We start from the raw sequence: 23,394 nt of genomic DNA on the forward strand, positions 1-23,394 counted from the left end.
AGAAAGAACCAGTTTGTGTGTGATACTGGGGTCTTTATGCAATCAGGCATGATCATCTGCCTTCTGGGTCCACTGCTGGGCTAGGGGTGAATCTACAGCATGGACTATCTGGCAGGAAACAACAGATCTCTTAATTGGAGAATAATATATGCAGTAATTTTGGTACTAAAAATTGTTATGCAGTCAGAATGTGAAAACTTCTTACCTTAGGCTGAATAAGACATTTCCATCAGGATACACGCGGAGCATGATGTTTTCCATCGTCGTATCATGTATAAATGACCTTTTGGAATGGACAAAAAACACATCCGGCACCCAAATCTTTTTTATTAACCTCCCATCGAACGTCATGCTTCTGTTGTTGGTGCTTTGGAATGAGAGCCTCTCGTCTTTCCAGTAATGTCTGAGGTATAAGGTCATTGTAAAATCCTTGGCAGGCCAACGGAAAAACATGAAGAAAATTTTATTATTTGACAGGATAAGTGCTACACACTTATAATATATTATATTAAATAATATTACTGCTAATCTGCAGTCATAATTTAATCATGAGCCTACAGAAAGAAACCGGGTTACAGGTCCCAAAACTTTCACAGGTGTAGCGTTAGGACCTTTGTAAACCAGTTTTTTTATTGGTAAATCTAGTTTGGCTCACTTCACAGGGGAAATTTGGGACTAGCTGTACCTCTGTTGCTGTGTAGTAGACCAATCAGGGAATAATCAAGTTATCAGGAGACCAATACTTCAAATACTACCCAAATCCAGGGCGCACGTTCACAGCAATTCCTGCCATTTTTCTTTAAATTGTAATTTTATTGAGGGTTTCACAAAATAGGACAGAATGGCGGGAGGGAACAGAAGAAAGAACAGGATCTTGTACAAATACATATCTTCAAAGAAGCCATTGGAATTGTTCAAGCTGTACAAGCTTATCATTGAAATGCATTGTGACAATTGTATAGATGAACGACAACATTACACAAATGCTTATCTCTGTGTACCAGAAGAGGGAAAAAGGAGACAGCTGGTAGGTGGGGGGTGGTAGGGATATGGAAGGGGGAAGTTAGTTTGGGATAGAGGAGGAGGAGGAATAAAAAAAAACAGAGACAGAAGGAGACGACAAAGAGAAACCACAGGCACATTGTATAGGCTAGTGGTAAAGGGAATGGAATTGTCATGTCCCGAAATAGGCAACCTATGGACCCCAAACACATTGGAATATGTGAAGGTGATCGTGATACTGGTTATATGTTTCTGCTTGTACACCAACCATCTTTTCTTAATAAGGGCTGAGAGTGTGGGAAGGTCAGGATTTTTCCAATGTAAGCCTATCAAACCTCAAGCGGTAATGAGAATATGGTTAATGAGTTTCCAAGTACATTTAGGGTGTGTCAGGGATAGGCCATTGGAGGAGGTGATAACTTAAAGTATTACCACCAAACAAATAAATATCTTAAGGTAGAACCACCAAATGGTAGAAGGAAGTACAACCAAATGTAAAACAGAGTGCCAGGAGTATCACAATATCGTCAACGTAGATTTGAAGTGGATTGGAAGGTCGCATGCAGTCTTTTGGGCACCCTATACCAGGCAAATAACAATTTATGTGAGTTATCTTTGGTACATATACAAATCAATGATCTGACAACCTACTTTCAAACAAAAACCAAGTGTACCGTGATCAGAGTTTCACCCATGTCTTCTTCCCAGCTAATCCTTTGTGGAGCTTTAACCGGTTGTTGGAATTTAATTTTGCAGTTCTAAAGGTGGAAACATTGATAGAATGCCCAGGGTGGTAGGTTAAAGAGTTTGAGAAGCACCAAAAATTCAAGGAAAGAGCCTTTGGGTGTAATATCAGGGAGAAAAATGAGAGTACATAAACTAGAGAGAGCTTTGGGGTCCATGCCCGAAGAAATTCTCGGTTACCACAGAAGGGGACCATTCTGTCTCTGTTGATTATAAGCTTGTCAGTACATAAATAATAAGTCCAAGTTGAGAGTTTATATTGGAGTGTACATAGGAGACATGCTAAAGGTGGCCTATGTTTGGAGTCCATCCAGAATAGAGAGAAGGAAAAAACAAAGCCAAGAGGGAAGTCTCCATCTTGACCCACATCCTATTAGCATGTGCCAAAATGGCTTACATAAGGTGAGCAGCTAGGTAATATTTTTGTAGGTAAGACAACCCCAAGCCACCCTCCCTTGAGTGGTTATATAATATCTTCTTTTGAACCCTAGGTGGTCTACCAGACCAAATACAGTGGGAAATTCATGACTGTAAGTCCTTGAGGGCAGAGGGGGGGACTCATACTGTGATAGTTTGGCAAAAATAAAGCAGTTTGGCCAATATTTTCTTCTTTATCATTGCAGGTTTACCGAACCAGGAGAAGTGGGTTCCAATTTCCGGAGATCCTTTTTCAAAGAGTTGATGGAAATTGGCTAAATGCAAGTCATGTTAATGTATGGTCAGGTGGATTGCTCAGTATTTCATTTTTCTGGGCAGCCATTTAATTTCAAAGTTGTCTGTCAGACGTTGTCAGTCTACTTGGGATATATTCAGCTCCAGGGTCTCATGGGGGTCCATTCATCATCACTACATGCCCATTACACTATAGTTTTCACATATTTTAGGCAACTGGCCGTTCATAAACAGGGGTCTGATAGGACCACCTGATATTCAGCAAACTCCGAAAACTTCGTTTTAAGAGTTTGGCTGCGAGAACAAGCGCCATCTTCAGATAGTGCTTGTTGTTGGAGCCCTGATGGCGTTACCCTATAGAAGCCTATGGGCTTCTATTCGCAAAGAGCTGTGAGAGGGATCCAATCGCTCCCAGCACCACTTGTGGCGCGTGCATCCTTCTGACTCGGAAGTCCCTCATTCGCAAAGGACAGCTCTTACCGAGAGAGCTGTCCTTTCTGATTCTTTTTATGCATACCAGCATAATTACCGCCGGCATGCATGCAAAGAGTGGCTGGATTAATCGCATCCCAAATGCGATGTGTCATGCATCCCAAATGCGATGTGTCATGCATCCCACCCATAGTCTTGTCAGGTTTAATTTTGAAATTAGAGAAGTGGCCGAAAAGTTCTATTTCACTCCAGACAGGGGTAGGGACATGTGTGGCTTTGTTATCATGAGGAGAACATCATCAACGTAGAGGGCAAGTTTATGATCACAATGATCAGCTCAAATACCTGTTGTATTTGGGAAGTCACAGAGCCTGGAAGCAAGTGGTTCCATTGTAAGGAAGAAGAGGCAACAAGGGGCAGTCTTGACGAGTGCCATTCTTAAAATGGAAATAGAAAAGGAACAACCGTTGGCCAGTACAGATGAGGCTGGATTAAAATATAATGCAGCTACACCTTTAAGGAAAGTGCACCTAATATCAGCCATGTCGAGGACCTAGCGCATGAAAGGCCACAAGACTCAGTCGAAGACCTTATTCTGCATCAAGGGTGACTACCAAAGTGGATGTGGCTGTCTTATTAGCAGTATATATTACATTTATTGCTTTCCTGGTGTTTTCTTGGCATGTTCTGGGGGCTCAACTTGTCCCTGATCCTGATGGCAAGATGCTGTCTTTATGATTTTTTTTTTTTGCATTATTACATTGTTAACTTAAGAAAGAAGAGATGATATATCATTTGTAACTTACCATATCAACCTCTGAGATGCTGTCTATACTTTCTATCTGTACATCGATGCCAACCGGAATTGCAGAACCTTAGAAACAACCAAGACAATGTATGAATGGGTAATGAATTTACAATACACTTTAGTACCCTTTAACTGATTACATTGTATATGGCATATACAGAGCGATTTTCCATAATGCTCCATTTGTATGTAATTAGAGCTTCTACTACATTATATTTTGCTTTACAGAGTAATTTATGAATATATGCCTCCTGCTTGCTTCTGTGATCCACAGCTGCATCTGAGGACGCAGCCATCAGATCATCTCTAAAAACATTGGCCATCTGAGTAACCCTCATGTTACATAGGATGGCCGGTGTCTTCACTTTGGACCAGAAGCCACAGCCTCTGTCCTCAATGCACCTGAAAACGGGCCTGACATGGCCCCATCTTTCAAAAACACTCTTTGGCACCGTCCCCTCCTTGCCCCCTAATGGCCACAGCATGTAAATCATGTTGCAGCTCAGGGGGGACTGCGACCGTCGCAGTCAGTGATCAGCACATGCACAGTAGAGATCCTGCGCATAGGCCGATCATTAAACTTTGGACTTTTACGCTTGCTATCAAGTTTCCGAATGGCTAGTGCCGCTGATTTCTAGTCATGGAGATTGCCCAGGAGAGGTCCTAAGAGCCCAAGGAGTATATTTACTAAAGTGCGGGTTTTTAAAAGTGGAAATGTTGCCCATAGCATCCAGATTCTAGCTATTGGCTTCTAGAAGGTGCTAGATGAAAGTTAAGTAGAATCTGATGGTTTGCTATGGGCAACATCTCCACTTCTAAAAACATGCACTCCCTATATTTATATAGTTAATGGGGGAAAACCGCCCAGATACTAGCCCAATCTTGAATTCAAAACATAGCTATAATGCTATCACTAATCCTACGACATAACTTTAAACTAGGCAAACTCTGAAACTTTTCCGGATACTGAAGAAATCTCCTATCTCAGTTTCTAAATATCAAATAAACCCCATGTACAAGTGGATTGATAAAGAAAAGCAATGGTTTGTACTGATCCCTGGAGTAAATGGGATACACTATAGTTTTTTAATACAATTACAAGTTTTGTGTGTAAAATGTAATCTTTGCCCTGGGACGATTACAGTCTTTGGAGTATATGTAATAGCCTGCGGACTGCAGGCATTGGCGAGTCCCATGCAAGACTAGGTTGATTTTGCCTTTTAAATGAATGCTACTTTAAAACATTGGGCAGTCTTGCACAGGACTCGCTAATGCCTGCAGTCCGCAGGTTAGTATATATACCCCTTAGGCTTATAATGTACTTACATAGAATACGTTACAGCATGGTAATATTTTGTACTGCAGCAATGCACAAGGAGTTACCACTGCAATTCACCAAAGGCTTCCCTTACTGTGATAATCCACCATAATTAAATCCCTTCGTGAGAGGCCCCGTCATAGGCGTAATGCTCCAGCAGTAGGCTTTGGTGCAGTCACCACTTAAAATATATACCAAGCTCCCATGCATGCACAGTAACTATTTTATGTATCTCCATACTGGTCATGTGTAAACTGATAAGACCGCTCATGCCCAGTGAAAACTTTCCCTAGTGCGCAATACTTCACATGTGGACATCAAGCAGGCACTGAAGGTACGCAGACTTAATGTCATCTAAAGATGGGGTTATATTTTCTTTAAAAACTGAGAAAAGACTAGCTTATGGCATCTTCGTAAATTGACATTGACCACATACTATGATCCCAGGAACTTCCTACGGGGACATGGTAACCTCTGAAAATGAGGGGACTGCATGAGAAACCTATAATTTCTCAGTAGTAACCCATTTGGTATGAAAAAAACAGTTATAAACCAGAAAAGGGGGTTATCACTGCTGAGTAAAGCAACTCCGCTTTTACATTCAGGGGCATATGTATCAAAGCTTGATGTGAGATAAAATTGTGAAATATATATCACCAACCAATCAGCTCCAAACTATCATTTCTTAAACACAGCCTGCAAAATGTAAGTTAGAAGCTGATTGGTTGGTGATATATATCTCACAATTTTATCTCACATCAAGCTTTGACACATATGCCCCTAAGTTTGAATAAGGGATCTTTATCAAGCAGTGATAATTCCTTTTTCAGGCGGGTTTTTATTTTTTGAAAAATGGGTTATCACAGCTACTCACTATTTACCAAGAGGGAAAGCACTGAGAAATCGTTGATTTCTCCTGCGGTCACAAAGCCAGAACATTGCAAGAACACAGTACTGTATTCAGTATCTAAATACAAAATAGCCTTTCATTGGAACGTTACACAATGGGGCTGAATTTATCACTTCGCCAGGCCAGAGTGAAGGCATATTTACATGCATGACACGAGTAACACATGTACAGTGGACTTGAGCTTCATGATAATAACAAAAATAATAATAATTTACTTATAATGAAAAAAATATATTTTTTTCATTTAAATAATAAAGATTTTTTTTATCTAATGACCCACTGCTATCGTCATCTCGGTACAAGAATTGCACCAGTGCATGTCCTTCTAAAATAGGAATGGGAAACTATCGCCAGAAGTATTTCATGAAGGCTGTCAACATGGACATCTGGGGAGACTGTTAAATAGGTAGAAGCCCTTTAATAAATATATCCCTTAATTACTCTGATGAAATCAAATATAGGTTCCAACTTCCAAGTCAAACTGGAGATGGCAAAATTAAATATTATGATAGTTTGTTAGTTAGATTCTTGTTCAATGTAATATTCCATGACATTCTTATTTTAATTATTTTACAGTAACACTTGTAATTTTGAGATCCAGAACTCCTTTTAGACTCAACACTACGGAAGCTCGATACACGGTATAAGGGCTAAAGTGTCACGTTAAGGGTTTTTAGATCGGTGTCAAGACCCATGGATAGGAAGAGACAGCCATGTGAGCGCAGCAGTAGGTAGAGATTGGATGTTAGTGCTCACCTGATCAGAAGACAACATGGCTGTGCCCAGGAACCTCAGGGAATGGTTTTGCAGCGCTCTGGGATAGAATGTCCCGCCTTAGTAAAGCACCTCCGGAGAGGGTAAGAGTGACTAAAACCCGGGTTTAGGGACATAAAGGTTTGAATTTACTAATATAATCTATTTTTTTTACACATTTTATGTTTAAAAGAATATTTTTTAATATGACATAACTTGTCCGCAATAAGTCACAGTTATATAACATATACACTAAAACCTCCTAGTGCTTGAAGACTTGACTCACCTCCAAACCCAGGTCTCATGGCAAAGTCATGGTCATCTATGCGTAAAAGCTGTTCCGATTTCACCTGGCGAACTTTAGTGCTGTCAATTCTCTTCATTTTACTGTAGAATTAGATGAACTGTCTTGTTAGTGATTCTTGTAGTTGTTCATAAAATGCTTTAACGAGATTTAATGTATTCACACATTTTCAAACATATGAGATAATGGCCTCCTTACAACCCAGAATTTGCCTTTTAAGTAGAGATTTGCCTGGATCCCGTTTTTTTGGTTCTAATTCATCATCGTGGTTTGGGTTTGGCAAAACCAGCCCAAATGTTTTGGTTCGGATTTGGTTTAGGAGTTCTTAAACATCCATGCAAATCGATAAAAAAAAATCTATAAAAATCGATTAAAAAAATCTATTAAACTGCTATTTTGAACCTGTTTACATGCAATCCAAAACCCGAGTTTGGTTTTTAAATCCAAGTTCCGAACTGACTGCAGAACCGAACCAGGACTCGGTTCAACTCGGAACCCAAAAGTGATTCTGAAATAGGACTCGATTAGACTCGGAACCCCTAAGTTCAGGTGTATTTGTATTTCAGGAAAACTGAATTGCACATCTCTACTTTTAAGATCTGTGAAATTACAAGTATAGGAATGTATCTGTATAGACCTATAAGGGGTCTATGTATCACTTCTAGTGATAGGAAAGATTTTCTTCTATCGTTGCTGGGCAGTCCTGTTCCTGGCTCTGCCAGATCATACATACACACAGCACTGGAACTTGGGTTTCCAGTAGCAGACTCCACCAAAAAATACAGGGAAAAAAAATGTAAAAGCAAATTATTGTAATATCATGTGCAATGCAAGAAATCATTAATCTCCGTCCAATGCCTCTGCTAGCACCATCCTAAGATCATACTGCCGCTGTCTTTGCTATATAATCTGGCAAGGTCTGTCCTGTCTCCAACATGCATGCGCAGTAGGAGGCGGACCGGAGTGCTCCCACTGCTGTGCGTGTGTGTGGATATGTGTGTGTGTTTATATGTGCGTGTGTGTATATATGTGATATCTGCAGTACATGTTGGTAGCTGCTCAATCAGTTGAGTAATATCACTCAAGTGCATGAAAGGGAGGGGTTATTCTATACAAGAAACAGCAAAAGGTATTCCCCAGCACTCGGAATGATATTAGCAATAAGACTTGAAAAACTACATGGTGGTAGATAATTCAGAGATCTAATTTGCATATATTTGCAAACAATATGGCTAAGCCTCCAGGTTACTTCATGGTGTCTCTGTTTACTGGAGGTCCCTAACCTTAGTCAAAGTTTGGAGGGCATGCTGGCGTCTGTAGTGACATTAGGAGGACCTGGGGTGACTCCAAGGTGAGCTGGCTCTCAATTCAGATATGCTGTATTTGTGTATGTGCCATTATCATGTGGCCTTATATTGGATACTGTTATTAGTTTTAGGGATGAGTTTGGGGTGTGGTGCGGCTGGGCTGTTTTGGGGTGACACACTATAACACTTTATTTAGCACTTTTTTAACACTTTCAAATAATTTTTCTACTAATACTATTCTGTTTAGCATTTTAATTACACCTTTCACCTGTGTATCACCTTTTAACACATAGTTTTCCTTTATTCTTATTAGCACTCGCTAACACCTTAACCTCTCACTGGTGTGTTGCCCTGGAGCAGAGGCGTCACCGGGTCTGGTGACACCTGGTGCGCCTCTGGGTAACCCCCCCGTGCGAGCGTTGGAGGCACGCCTGGCCAAAAAGGGGATGTGGCCTAAATAAAGAGGGTGTGGCCTTGTGGGGGATCCCCATAACTTCACTCCGAGGAGATGCTGGGCTGCCCCCGGAGACTGGGCTGTCTGCACTGATGGCTCCTCTTCTATGACAGGAGCCAGGTGCTGCAGGAGAATGTCACACTGTAGCACCCTGCTCCTGTCACTGCAGGTGGTGGGGTGGGTACCACACCCTTCCTCATGATGCCACTGCCCTGTGGAGGCTGGCCTTCATAACCTTTTTGGGGTTCTGTGTCCCAGACTTTGACTAAGTATTAGGGACCTCCAGTAAGCAGAGACGCCGTGAAGTAGCCTGGAGGCTTAGTCATATTGTTTGCAAATATATGCAACTTAGATCTCAGAATTATCTACCACCATGTCGTTTTTCAAATCTATTGCTTATTTCATCCCGAGTGGTGGGGAATACCTTTTGCTGTTTCTTGTATATATGATTTTCAGCAGCTGTGGCTGCTGCCAGGCTTTAGAACCCTGCGGACACCAGCCAATGCCACAGAGAAGAATGTGGCATCGATATCAATCATCCAGCACACCACGAACCCATCAACGATGGCCAACGACCCGCGATCAACAATCGCGGGTCCCTATAGTAACCTGATCGATATCGACCAGGTTGACCTGCATGCATGGGTGATGAACAATATAATTATCGTCCATATGTGCCCGTGCATTGCAGGTCGTTGGGCACCGAAAAATGCACGATATGAACGATAACGATATGAATGATAAAGTTATTGTTCGTGTTGTCCATTTTAATCGTACTGTGTGTACGCACCATAAGGCAAGCATCTACCTACAAGAGGGACATTTTGCAACACTATAATAATCAGTGCAGCATTTACAGTTTAGAGCCACCTTGATAACTTATACTTATTTGATTGCTGATTGTGAACCAAGCACAAGCCCTTTGCCCAGTTGTTATATAGTTCCAAAACCATAGAAAAGTAGTCCTTATAATGGAATGCACATATATGCTGCATAGATACAAAAAGAAAGAACATCTTATATTTTATCCAAGAGGACTTTCAGCAGAAAACCTTATTTTTGAAGCACACAAATCCACTTTAATTATTCAAGGATTATATAACATCAATATGTGTACCCAAATGTTAAAAGAAAAATCAGCTTTTACAGTGTATACTTTCCCAAAGTGTGGCAATCCAATTGATACAAATGTATCCTACTGAATTACACCATGTAGACCAGGGATGTCAGACTCGTGGCCCACAAGCCGCATGCGGCCCAAAGAAGCTATTTATGTGGCCCAACCATGTGGGCCCAAATACATATATTATACGGCCCAGTCACCCCTGCCGCGATAGGAGCTCATCTCCGATCGCGGCAGGAGTGACTGGGCCACATAATATTTGTGTTGGAACGCTGGTCTCTGAAGCGATCAGAGAAGCCTCTGATCGCTTTAGAGGCCAGCGTTCCCAGAGATGCAGTGCGCGGGTGACATCATGACGTCATCCGCGTCACCCGCTATGTGAGCGGCCTGCCCTGCTGGATGTAGTTAGATCCAGTGAGCAGCAGGCATCTACACGGGAGCAGTGCCCAGCGGCCAGCGTGAAGAGAGGTATGCAAGATAGAGGTAAGTGGGGGTCTGTTCTATACTGGGAGGAGGCACAGCATAAGGGGCATTACTGGGGGCATAAAATAAGGGGCATTACTGGGGCTGTGCATAAAGGGGCATTACTGGGGGCTCTGCATAAGGGGCATTAATGGGGGCACAACTTAAGGGGCATTACTGGGGGCTCTGCATAAGAGGCATTACTGGGGGCACTGCATAAAAGGGTATTACTGGGGGCTCTGCATAAGGGGCATTACTGGAGGCTCTGCATAAGGGGCATTAATGGGGGCACAACTTAAGGGGCATTACTGGGGGCTCTGCATAAGAGGCATTACTGGGGGCACTGCATAAAAGGGCATTACTGGGGGCTCTGCATAAGGGGCATTACTGGGGGCTCTGCATAAGAGGCATTACTGGGGGCTCTGCATAAAAGGGCATTACTGAGGGCTCTGCATAAGGGGCATTACTGGGGGCACAACAACATAAGGGGCATTACTGGGGGCTCTGCTTAAGGGGCACTGCTAAGGACATTACTGAGGGCACAACATAATGGGCATTACTGGGGCACTGCATAAGGGGCACAAATTCAGGGGGAATTGTAAAAGGGGCTGTAATACAGGGTAGAATTGCATAAGGGGCACTACTATAGGAGGCATTGCATTGATTTTTTATAATAAAGTTTTCAAAATTGCATATAAGACTTTTTTTTTGTTGCGGTCCACTCACTCGTAGACCTTAAAAATTTGGCCCGGTTGGTATTTTGCGTTTGACATGCCTGATGTAGACTGAAATTAAGGATCTGAAACACATCTGTCATTCTAGCAATTCTTAATGGTTCAGATCATTCACCCCATATACAAAAAAGTATTTGCAATTCTCATTGGAGATTTAAACATTTACAATGTATTATGTAAGCTGTCTGTATGTTTCATAGGCAAACGCAGGGGGGTTTCCGTCTGCCTGGAAACCCCCCCTCCCCAGCACACACCATGACCACAATAGAAATAGTAATATAATAGAATGTTACTAGCGCTGCATGTTCTTCTCAGTAGCACAAATTAAATGATTAGCACCACCTGTGGATCTTTTAAAATGTGTCAGCTAGTAATAAATATACCTGTGCACCAACTAGGACATGTGGAAAACATGCACTGTTAGGGGTGCCCTGCTATAGACCATCAATAGGGTTAATTATTAATACTGTATAATAATACACTATCCAGTACATAAGGAGACCAATATGTACATTTATGTCCAGGGCAGTGCTAGGTTCTTCTGCTGCTCCCCCAGACTCCCGGACTTGCTCCAATGCTCTGGAATGGTGCCCACATCTAAAGAAAAACATTCAGCTCAGACAGGATGGCCCTACTGCCGCATCTAATGACTTACTGTGATCGCTGGTCCTGTATATGCTGGAATTATGACACACAATACACTTTGTATGACGCATATTAAAGCTGAATAAATGGTAATTATGCCCTCTTCATGGACTGGCCACACTCACTCTAAAATCAAGCATTTGGAACCTCCCCCCCTCTAGAAATCCTGCGTTTGCCACTGTGTTTGACATCCACAACACATAGCATTCATCCAAATCCCTTGCCCATATGTGCCGGGATAGTAGATAGTTCAGATCTATTCACCTATTCATGCAGCGTATAGCCGTTTATGTGTGTAGTCAGCATAATACATTTTGGGGCCTATGTATCAAAGCTGGGAGAGAGATAAAGTTGTAACAAATAAATCGCCAACCAATCAGCTCCTAACTATCATTTTTAAAACACAGCCTGCAAAATGTAAATTGGAAGCTGATTGGTTAGTACTTTATCTCTCACAATTTTATCTCTCTCCCAGCTTTGATACATAGGTCCCTTAATTACATATGGATTTCAATCAGGAGCTTTTATATGTTGCTCCCACAAATGCAGTCTCTCCCTTGGTTAATTCATATGTAGATTTTAATATTATCACATAGATATTTTATGGAGCATACACACGGTCAGATTTGTCAGAGGAACGATTTGAACGATTTTACCAAAGTTTTGAACGATTTGAACGATTGAACGATTTTTGACTGCATTAAAATGAATGGAATCGTCCAAGTCTGACTGCAAACACATCAGATGTCAGATATCGTTATCTGACAAACGGGAACGCGCATCGTTCATCGTTCAGGCATGTCAGATATGTCAGATTTTCCTTCAGATATAAACGACTGAACGATTTTTAAATCGTTATCGTTCAGATCTGAAGGAAAAATCTGACCGTGTGTATGCACCATTAGATAGCGCTAACTAATTTTTAACTTTCATATACAAAGTATCATTATATTGGTGCCAGTAACCATGGTCACTCTATTCATTAATACTGTGTCACACTGTTTCTGCCTAATAACTGTATCAGTGCCGCAGTCCGTATCTCATGGTTCTTTATGTCCCCTATTGTATTGCACTAGATGCATATAAACAGCATATATTATTAAATATGGGCACATTATCAGAGGTAAACTATTACTTTGTCTCTGAAAAAGCTACAGCGAAACATATATGTATATATTTCTTGCACACAGGAAACATTTTGCCCAAGTGCTGCCAGCTCGGTGCCACCCTTACCCATAATCTTTCGTTGTGCAGAAAAATAATTAGGTTCTGGGGAAAACTTTTGGCCTATCTTGGTGTTTGTTTTGGTTTTAACCTTTCAAAGAGTTGAGGCCTTGCTGTTTGCTGATTGTTCTGCATGGAACAAGGACTTCTCTATGTCACACCTTTTACACTTCCTAACAGTAGTTGTTACTGTGGCTGAACAAACCATTTTCAAGGGGATGTAGTCATAATCTTGATCACCGGCTTCCCGACGGTAAGTAGTGGGACTGGGGTTAGGGGGAGGGTTAGGCACTAGAGGGGGAGGATTAGGCACTAGGGGGAGGGTTAGGCACTAGAGGGGGAGGATTAGGTTTAGGCACGATGGGGGAGGTTAGGTTTAGGCACGAGGAGGGAGGTTAGGATTAGGCACTAGGGGGGAGGGTTAGGATTAGGCAGTGGAGTGGGAGGGTTCGGGGTAGGGAGAGGGGTAGGGTTAGGATACTTACCAACAAGTGTTGTATCCTAATCCTGTTGGAATGTCGGCATTGGAATTCTGACCTGGATCTCACCGGGATCCCAGGCGCAAGCATCCCATACCCAACCCATTTTAAAGTACTGGATTTCCCAGTAAGCCCCTAGTTTGGAACTGGTATAATCAAATATTTTGGATATGGTATATTTTGAGAGGTGAATGGCCACGTTTGACATTAAGGTGGGAGTCAAAAAGTGTCATAAAAAATGGGGGGATTTCATTTTGAAAGTCTACCATCTACTATTTAAGCATATATTTTGATAGTCTACAAAATAGTATTTATTAATACACATTTCCTGTCTGTCCACTGGGTTTTGTATGTTTTCTAATTGTAACTCATGGTTTCCCCATGTTCCTTCTCCCTGTACACCCCCAACCCCATCCTCTCCCCACCATGGTTCCTGTGTTTCCTGATCTCTCTCTCAGGCAGAGCTCAGATAGCAATGATTTGAAACATATTTTCATGTTGTTTATTTGCAGCGTGTCTTATAATGTATTACTTTGTCAAGTTTCCTCTATTTTCCCTTTGTTATCGGTTTGTTATAGGTTTGTTCCTTGCAATATGTACATTGTGAACCGAAAGAAAAAACTAAAAAAAAATAACTAAAACCATAAGATCTTTTGTATTACATTGTGATTTTCCATATATAATTGCTTTTTGATTGCACAATATAGCATATTACAAAAAAAAACTGCTGCATTCTGTATTTGTGTCTTTTAGTTGGAAAAGTGAAACATATTTAATTTTTTTAAACTAGATTAGCATGTACAAGGTCTCTTTATTTTTATCATGGAGAACCTGAGTACACTGTAGGTATGGATGTATTTTTATTGGTGAATATAGGGCCTGATTCAGAGCCGGATGCAATTAGCGCTCCCTCGTCCAGAAAATAGGGGTGGCTATTCAAATGAACCGTTCGCTCTTTGCGGTCTGTTCACGCCTCTAGGTCTGAACGAGCGAACAAAACTTGCGGTCGTTTTTTGGGAAACTACGCCCCCTGGCCGCTCGCATCCTACGTCATGTCCGCTATTTATTAGATTAATCGAGCACATCGACCTGCGTATGAACTGCTCGCTATTCTTGTGGTTGGTTTTTGCTACCACAATCTTGCGAGCAGTTCTGGCTATAAAATAACCCAGTGACGTGGTCAATGACGCTGCTGTTTTAATTATGCACACCCATAAAACGCCCGTTTTGACCTTTAAGCACGCCTGCGTTCGGATCTCCACTCCCCGTTTTCAAGCACCTTCCCCTGTTACCACCCACATACGCCTCATTCTGTCACTCTAATTATCAGTCATTCGCTATTTTGCGAGCACATGAATTTCGACCGCACTGACTGGATCGCCCATGCGTATAACCATCCGTACGCATGCGCAGTTGGGCAAACTTCGCTCGGAGCGAACGAGCAGCCGCTTACGAGCGGCTCTGAATCAGGCCCATAGTCCCTTGTTTATTGAGTAAATGGACCAGGAGAGTAATCTCTCTCATGTAGTTTTTGTTAATGCTTTAAAATCTTCTTTGGAAGGGAACACGGACAAATAGCTTTGGAGAGGAGGGGCAGCTGCTCCCTGAGACCAGGGAAATTGTAGGTTAATAACATTTTCACTGCAGATTCTTTTCTGACAAGTCCCCTGCTCTTGCCGGCACCATCTGTCTGGGATGCTCCTCCTGTATGTGCCTGATGGCTGATTCTTGTTTTAATTCCAGCAGAAAAAATACAGATAAATGTACTGAAATATACAGGATTACGCTACTCAAAACGGAAAATTTAATTAATCGGTGAAATATGAATTAGTATATTAATACCAAATATTGTTTAATTGGGTTCTGGAGCACTCTCAGAATTGTCAGGGGCACCGACATCTGCTGTGGTCCGGAACCATTCCTTTGTTTCCACAGGCTGTGTGTTGTCTATAGAGTGTAAGCTTGTGGGCAAGGCCCTCTTACCTCTGTCTGTTATTACCCAGTCTTGTTTAGTTAGTGTTGTGTTCCCAATCGTATGGTGCAATTAAATATGCTGCCGCTACGTAAGTAAATGCTAATAAATAAATAAATAAATAAATAAAATGGACCCCATGTTTTCTATATAAAAGCCATACTACCACAGCAGGAGTAGGCCAGGGTCTTCCAGCTGTTGCTGCTGAGGCAGGCTTTTAGCACACAGGCCGTGTGTAGTCCATAGGGCCTAATTCAGATCCACAGGCAAATGCCATCGCAGCTACAACCTCTCATGAATCGCAATTGAGAAAATATGCTAATCACTCACCCACCGTCCAGCGCTTAGAAACGCCCACTTACAGCATTTCACATCCGCCTCTCACGCATAAACCCGGGCCATCCGCCATCTGAGTAAGTCTAAGGTGTCACAGACACAGCGAGTCTCCAGACACGCAGAGGGTTCTCCTGCTGCAAGCAAGTACGTAGTGGCTAATTTATGCATGCTCTGAAAACAGTGTATAAACAGTCGGACCCGTCTACATTTTTCTAACCGCTCCCTCTTACCTCCCCCAAACGCTGACTACCTGTCACTCACTTTGCGATAGTATCCTCTGTGTGGGCGTGATCGCAAAACAATCGTTGCACGTGCGCCGTGCAGCTTTCACCCATGCGTAATAGCTAACAAACTGCGTAAATATCGGCACTGCGTGTGGATCAGAATCAGGCCCATAGTTGGTAGCAAAGAGATCGCCATAAACTGCAGCAGACATTACAAGACCAGCTGAATTGATTGCAATGACAGATCCCTGGTTCATAATGTCTGCATTCATATTTGTTTAACTGATTTTACCTGGCTAAACCACCTGTATTTGTAGTGGTAATAATAACTGGAAGGCACATGGCCATTTGTCAGAATAATCAGCCAGTCTGGCAGTGAATAAGAATGAATTATCTACAATATGCTGCCATCCCCTCTGTGCTGAATGTCACTGTGCCATAGTGCCATAGAGGGTGGCAGGCCTAATCACCTATATGCTACTACCACACATACAGTTTTTATCCTGAAAGCAATCTAGATGCAGCATTCTGTCCTCTGAGATAACGGGGTAGTGGAGATGGGGTGAGTCCTGAGTAGCCATGCCATCTGTTCCACCGACTGGGCATGGACAGGCCTCTGTGATAGGCAATAGGTCCTGCAAAATATCTTGGCGGCCCTGCTGGATAGTCACGGTTCATGCATACTGCTTGGCTTTGGCACTGCCCTCCAGGAATGGTGTGTGGTGGCATGGTATAAGAGGTGTTGCCAAGCCATGTATTATGGTCATAAGAAGCATTATGCACAGTGAATACAATGCCAGGTTGTGTAGCGTAAATATACAATGTTATTTGTGGGTGATCAGGGGCAGGTGCAAACTGATAATAATGGTTGTCAGCACTAGCGAACCTCTTGTGATTGGCTGTTTGCGAATGTGTGACGCTGATAGGTACTTTCTTTGTTGCTCAGGAATATCTCATGCATTTGTTTGTGTGTTTAAGTGAAAACAGAGTGGCACTGGCTATGATGTCACTGTCCAGCATCAGATTCCAGCACTGAGCTGAGCAGGAGATCAGCCTGTTTCCACCACAGATAAGTATTTGTTTTCTAAGATTTATAACGAGAATAGAGCACAGGTTCTCAAACTTGGGGCCTGATTCAGAGCCGCTCGTAAGCGGCCGCTCGTTCGCTCCGAGCGATGTTCGCACATCTGCGCATGCATATGAGTCGTAATGCGCATGCGCCAACCAGTCAGTGCGGTCGGAAATCGTGTGCTCGCAAAATAGCGAGTGCCTGCTAATTTGAGTGACAGAATGAGGCGTTTGTGGGTGGTAACAGGGGAAGGTGCTTGAAAACAAGGAGTGGAGATCCGAACGCAGACGTGCCAAACGGTCAAAATGGGCATTTTAAGGGTGTGCATAATTAACAAAGCAACGTCATCGACCACGTCACTTGGTTGTCTTTTAGCCTAAACTGCTCGCATGATTGCGGTAGGAAAATGCTACCACAAGAATAGCGAGCAGTTCATACGCATTTCGATGTACTCGATTAATCAAATAAATAGCGGAGATGACGTATGATGCGAGCGGCCAAGGAGCGTCTTTACAAAATAGCGAGCGCATGTTTCGGACGCTCGCTCAGACATAGAGGCGTAAATAGACCGCAAAGAGCGAGCGCTCAATTTAAATAGCCAGCCACTTTTTCTCAACGAGCGAGCGCGAATAGCGTCCGGCTCTGAATCAGGCCCTTGGTCCTCAGGACCCCAAACAGTGCATGTTTTCCAGGTCTCCGGACAGAATCACAATTTAAATAATTAACTTCAACTGTGGATCTTTTAAAATGTGTCAGTGAGTAATGAGTACACCTGTTCACCTGCTGGGTGACCTGCAAAACATGAACTGTGTGGGGTCCTGAGGACCAAGTTTGAGAATCACTGGAATACAGTATGATAGCTGTTGCTTATAAGGTTTGTACAATCCTCATCGGTTCTGTGCATTGGGTCACATCCTTTTGCAGATCAAATAAAATCACATAAAGATCAATCTCTGTTTTTCCTACAAATCTGTTTTACCTAGTACCAAATCTAATCTAGATAAAGGGACACTAAACCCTTATATCTCCTGCGCATAGGAAGAAAATCTCCCCCTGCTCTCAAAACATCGCAAATATGTTTAGTCCCAATGAGCTATCAAACTTTTACATATCAAGCTGTGAATGTTATTAGTAGCTCTTTTATAAAAAGGCAAATTATAGGGTTTGGTGGCTCTTTAAGCTAACATTGATAACATGGGAGATCCAATATTAATGCATCATACTCATATGTAATTTCTATTACATTAGAGCAGTGCTTCTCCAACTCGGTCCTCAGGACCCCACACAGGTCACATTTTCCAGGTCTCCGAGCAGGTGCACAGGTGTTTTCATTACTCACTGATACATTTAAAAAAATCCACATATGGAGCTAATTATTTCACTTGTGATTCTTTGAGCAGAAATGGAAAACATGCACTGTTTGAGGTCCTGAGGACAGAGTTTGAGAACCTGCGCATTAGAGTAGTGCTTCTGAAATCCAGTCCTCGGGACACACCTACAGTGCATATTTTCAAGGTCTCCTCAACGAATCTCATAGTAAAACAATTAGAACTACTTGTTGATCTTTTAAAATGTATTAGCCAGTAATGCTCCTGTGCTCCACCAAGCAGATAGGGAAATATGCACTGTTAGTGTTTCCCGAGGACTGGATTTGAGGACTGCATTAGAGCATTGGTTCTCAACTGCAGCCCTCCAGTACCCTCAACCGGACATGTTTTCAGGAATTCTATCTTAGGAAGCAGGAGGGATAATTAATGACCGGGCAAAACTGTTTAACTCACCTGTGCACAATTAAAGAAATCCAGGGTAAATAACCAATCGGGGTACTTGAGGACTGGAATGGAGAACCACTGAGGATCCCCAAAAATTAATTAGAAAAACTCCCTCTCACCTGGTGTTCTTCCGGCTGTCTCTCATGGGCACTGAGTGAATGTCCTCTTCCTTGGGGTGATGCTGATGGTGATGTTCATTCTGTCTTTGCGGATGGAACCCATTGAGGACGGCCCCTGGCCAGAGACTTGACAGTAGAAGCAATTTAATAATGAGGACCATCTCTTCCGAAGCACAGCTGTCTTCTAGCCTCCCAATTTCTCACATAACTTTCATCTCCATCCCATCCGAACGTGAAGCATTCCCATGGATGCTTATCCTGTTCTGTCCAGCTTAATATGACACAAAACTATCCAGGCGTTTTCCCCTGACACATTTACAGGGACACATCCTTTGGTCTCCTTACCAGCAATACCTAATTGCAGTGAGGTAACCAAGACAAGGAAACTGATTGTCAGGTTACTGGGGCATCATCCGGCCCAGTTTCTTCCTACTGCGGACCTACATAACACAGAGCTTACCACCCACACAATACATTCTAAAACACACTCCGGCATCAAAAATAGTGATGTCAGTATTTAATCTCCTTAATCCTACACATACCATTAAAAAAAAAAAAAAAAAGACTTCAATGCACTAGAAAAGCTGGTCTTATTTTGTAGAGGTCATGGGATTTAATCTCTGCTATCCATCTTGAGACTAATTTTTCAAATGAGTTGCTTTGCTGAAAATAGATAGGGAACGGTGCGGGCCTGCTCCAATGTGTGCTGTTACATTAGATTATCTGCTGCTGTGCATAGAAATGTATTAAGCAAACAACTGCTCGTAAAGCCGGTAATCGATACGTCTTGATTGGCTTTGAAAAGTTGCCCAATTAACTGGCTGCTTAGTGGGTTGGCTTGAAGTGACAAATCCCATCGCCTCTTGAGACGCTGTTGTCTAAACCCAGTACAACTTGATTTCACAGTTTTATCCAATGAATGTACTGCAATATTTTAGGGTTTCTGCACATTTTTACTTCTGGGACTTGGATTAAGTCTGTTTCAGTTAATACATTTTGGAGCCTGTAGGATCTATTTAGGATCCAGGACAGTGCTATCAAAATGAGTACTAATCAACAACCAATGAGCTTCTACGGTAGCAGCTTTGCAATTCCGTCCTTGTAAATATGCAAATGCAGCAAGAGATGTATCACACGCCCTGCTGCAATTGCGATCCCAGGGGTGGGACGAGGTCGCAGGCTGGGATCACCATCGCAACCATCGGTGGTCGATAGTCGCGATGGTGGACGGTGCTGGGCTGATGGCCAGCTGAGTAAGCCTAAGCTTACTCAGGCTGGCCGGCTTGCGAGGCCAGGAAACTGCGTTCGCTGATGCAGTCCCTGGCCTTGCCACTCCCAGTTCGGGAACGCTGTCCGACCCCACCCCTGCACCACCCCTTAAATGTATCTGCCTATCAATCAGGTAGAGACACAGTAGGGGCTGCGCGCAATTATGCTGGACACGCGTTCTGCACACTTGCAGAATGGGTCCTGCGCACGCGCAGATTCACGATAAACGGGAATTTGCATTCAGCATTGCATGAATCAGCCCCATTATCTGGAAGAAGTTATATATATCAATGAAAACTACTACAAATACAATGCAGTAAAGAGTTTGTTAATTTTTACTTTTTCCCACCAGTATTTTGCAGAGGGCGATGAAATACAATGAGATTCATACTTTCTATGACCCATGAAACAGAACATCACCTCGCTGTGAGTCTTTCCCTGTTCCCCGAGCAGCTATATGCTTTGGGTCAGAGTCTGACATTTAGCTATGGAAATGTACTCAGCAGAGATTCTGTCTTTCTACCCATAGGTCATTGCTCCATTATTGATTACGCATTTAACTTACTAATGAGGTCAGATTGATTCCCTCCTGACCTTTGCTGCCTGTAGTATCTCCACTGGCTTTTGATAACTCTCAGACATATTAGGACTCATTTAGTGGAAAATTTGCTGAGAAGCCCCTTAGCTAACAATGATACAACGGGAAAAGCCTAACCAAATAGCAGGCCCACTCAGCGCTGCCTGAGAGACTAAAGGCCCATAGCAGGATTCTCAGTGCTGTCGCCTTCTTCTCCTCCTCATGCTGTTCAGGCAGCAATTGCTTCAGTGCTCTTGAAAGAGAGAAAACCCCACAGGGGTTTCATAGTGCAATGATTTTTATAATTTAATTCGAAGTGGATATAAGATCAAATAATATTTACTCAGAAGTGTAGATTAATGATGTGGATATAAGCACTGAGCCTGCAGCTAGACATGTGCACGCAGGAGCCCCTGTGGTCCTCTCCTCCAGTGCTCCAGAGATCCATGATAAAGAGTGTATTAGTACTCTGAAAATCACTCTTGGAAGCAGAATGTTCCCCGGATCCTATGACCTTCTGCCCTTGCTACACTGCAGGAGTTTTATTTCCTCTTTAGCTATTCCTAGATGGAGTTGTGCAGTTATATGTAGCTCCATTAATCTGGTACAATGGCAGCTTAAGCAACACCCTTCACATCAAACTATACAGGGGGCCAAGCTGCATAGAGATCGTAGACTTACTTGGTTACAACATACTGGACAATAAAGTAATGTTACTAATCTTATCATATCTATGGTGCTAAAAATGGGTTGTTATTAACTTATTTCACATATCTTCCCACTGATATTGCCCGCATCATTAATTGGTCGGGATGATTACATCGGGATGTAGTCAGGACCCTGGCGGTCAGAACTCACAATACCGGCTCTGGAATCCCGATACTGAGAATTATGATTAGGTTTAAGTACTAGGGGGAGGGGGAGGGTTAGGCTACTGAAGGGGAATGTTAGGGTCAGGCTACCCAAGGGGACAGTTAGGGTTAGACTACGGGAAGGATGGGTTAGGGTTAGGCTGGGTACACACTAGGCGACCCGCCAATAGGACGCCTGATGGATAAGACGGCACAATATATATCGGGCAGTCAGTACACACTGCACGATCCAGTGAACGACCGCCCGATATATCATTCACTTGCACCATTCACTTTCCTGGCGTCGGCAGCTGGGTCATCCATCGACCCCAATATCGTACCCAACCTGATTACATCAATCGCTTTTTTCTTTCTTATATAACTTTCCCATCTCTTTGTACATCTGAAATGTATTTGCTGCCCTACCTCAAATACTAAGTATCCCCCATATGTATTAAGGAGGGACCGCAGCAGGTATCTCTGATACCTGCTGTGATCCCGTGATCCCTCCATTACCGCTGGACACCGCATCCCCCATAGGATTCTATGGGGGATGCGATGCTGCCAAATTAACCAATATCTGGAATGCAATGCACTGGACGACCCAGGTTATCCATTTCCACTGCAGCTCACTCGGGTCCTTCCCTGCTAGGTACCCGGGAATGATTCTCGGGTGACTGGACCTGGGTGGAGCCGTTTCGCCTGTCAAAAATCCCAGGTTGTTGCCCGTTCATGTGTAATAGTCAATGGAAAAGAGGTATAAGTAAGAGTCTCCACATTCAAAATTCTCACAGAATTTAGGGGGTGTCCAGCGGCATGTTGTGTGGTGGACCATAACAGTGAGTGAAGTTTCAGTGGGTCTGGGGAGATACATACGTGGGAGAGCAGGTCAAAGTTTGCCTTTCACACTACAACTTGACTAGTAAGCTGCAGTAATCCTGCATACAGCGCCTGCCAGGAGGTGCCTAGTCTAGCTGGCCCGGTGCACAATAGCACTGCACCATGCGGCAGAGAAGTTGGCTTGTGTGCCGAAGGCTGGAAGGAGGAGGCCAACAGGTATAAAAGAGTGCTGAATGAGCCATTGGAGTGTGCTGAGATACCTGAGAGAAAGGGAGCCTGACGTGTGGAGGGTTCAGGTCCCAGTATCCTATCAGATATTAAGAGGAGCAGAGCTGTGTCCCCTCGGGCTCTGAGGCTGGGCTAAGCTGAAATCCATCCCCTATGGGTGGCGTCAGGCAAGGGTGGAGATGACCATCGACCATTGATGGTTAACAACCATTGATGACTAGTCACCAATGGCCAATGATTTTGCCATTGATGGCGGAAATCCAATGGTTCGCTGCCATAGATGGCACAGAGCATCGCAATGGTTTTTTTTCTCCCTGATGTCAGGACACAGAGCCTAGCTCTGGGAATGCGGTCAATTTCCCGACCACGGGGATTCTGGCGCTCGCAATGCCGGCACTGGAATCCCAACACTTGTCAGAATCCCGGTGCCGGCATCCCGACTGCCGGAATCCTGAAGGTAAGTAGTGGGGTTGGGGGGAGTTAGCACTAGGGTTAGGCACAAAGGGGAGGGTTAGATGTAGGGTGCAGGGAGGGAGAGGTTAGGTTTAGACATTAGTGGGGGAGGCTAGAGTTAGACACTGGGGAGGGAGGGTTAGGGTAAGGGAAAGGAGAAGGGGAGGGTTAGGATACTGACCAAGAAAGTGTCTGTATTCTAACCCTGTCAGGATGCCGACCTTGGGATGTGGAGCACTGGCATCCTGTACCCATCCCCTTAGCTCCACCTTCTCAAGACCCCTGATGGCCTGGCCCCCACCTCTGATTGGCC

At 43.3% G+C, this 23,394-nt stretch overlaps 1 protein-coding gene across 1 annotated transcript in view; it reads right to left on the minus strand.

Moving 5' to 3' along the window:
- Positions 1-19,156, minus strand: part of GABRR3 (gamma-aminobutyric acid type A receptor subunit rho3) — a 68,583-nt gene extending 49,427 nt beyond the window's left edge. The window contains exons 1-4 of the mRNA XM_088481074.1: positions 18,864-19,156; positions 6,926-7,026; positions 3,657-3,724; positions 206-429 (exon numbers count right to left, since the gene is read on the minus strand). Of these exons, the coding sequence (XP_088337200.1) occupies positions 206-429; positions 3,657-3,724; positions 6,926-7,026; positions 18,864-19,024 (554 nt within the window). The 5' untranslated portion in view covers positions 19,025-19,156. The remainder of the gene's footprint in view (positions 1-205; positions 430-3,656; positions 3,725-6,925; positions 7,027-18,863) is intronic.
- Positions 19,157-23,394: the final 4,238 nt, after the last annotated feature.

Source organism: Taudactylus pleione, unplaced genomic scaffold, assembly GCF_031769625.1.
Source record: "Taudactylus pleione unplaced genomic scaffold, aTauple2 ptg000262l, whole genome shotgun sequence".
Taxonomy (NCBI): Eukaryota; Metazoa; Chordata; class Amphibia; order Anura; family Myobatrachidae; genus Taudactylus; species Taudactylus pleione.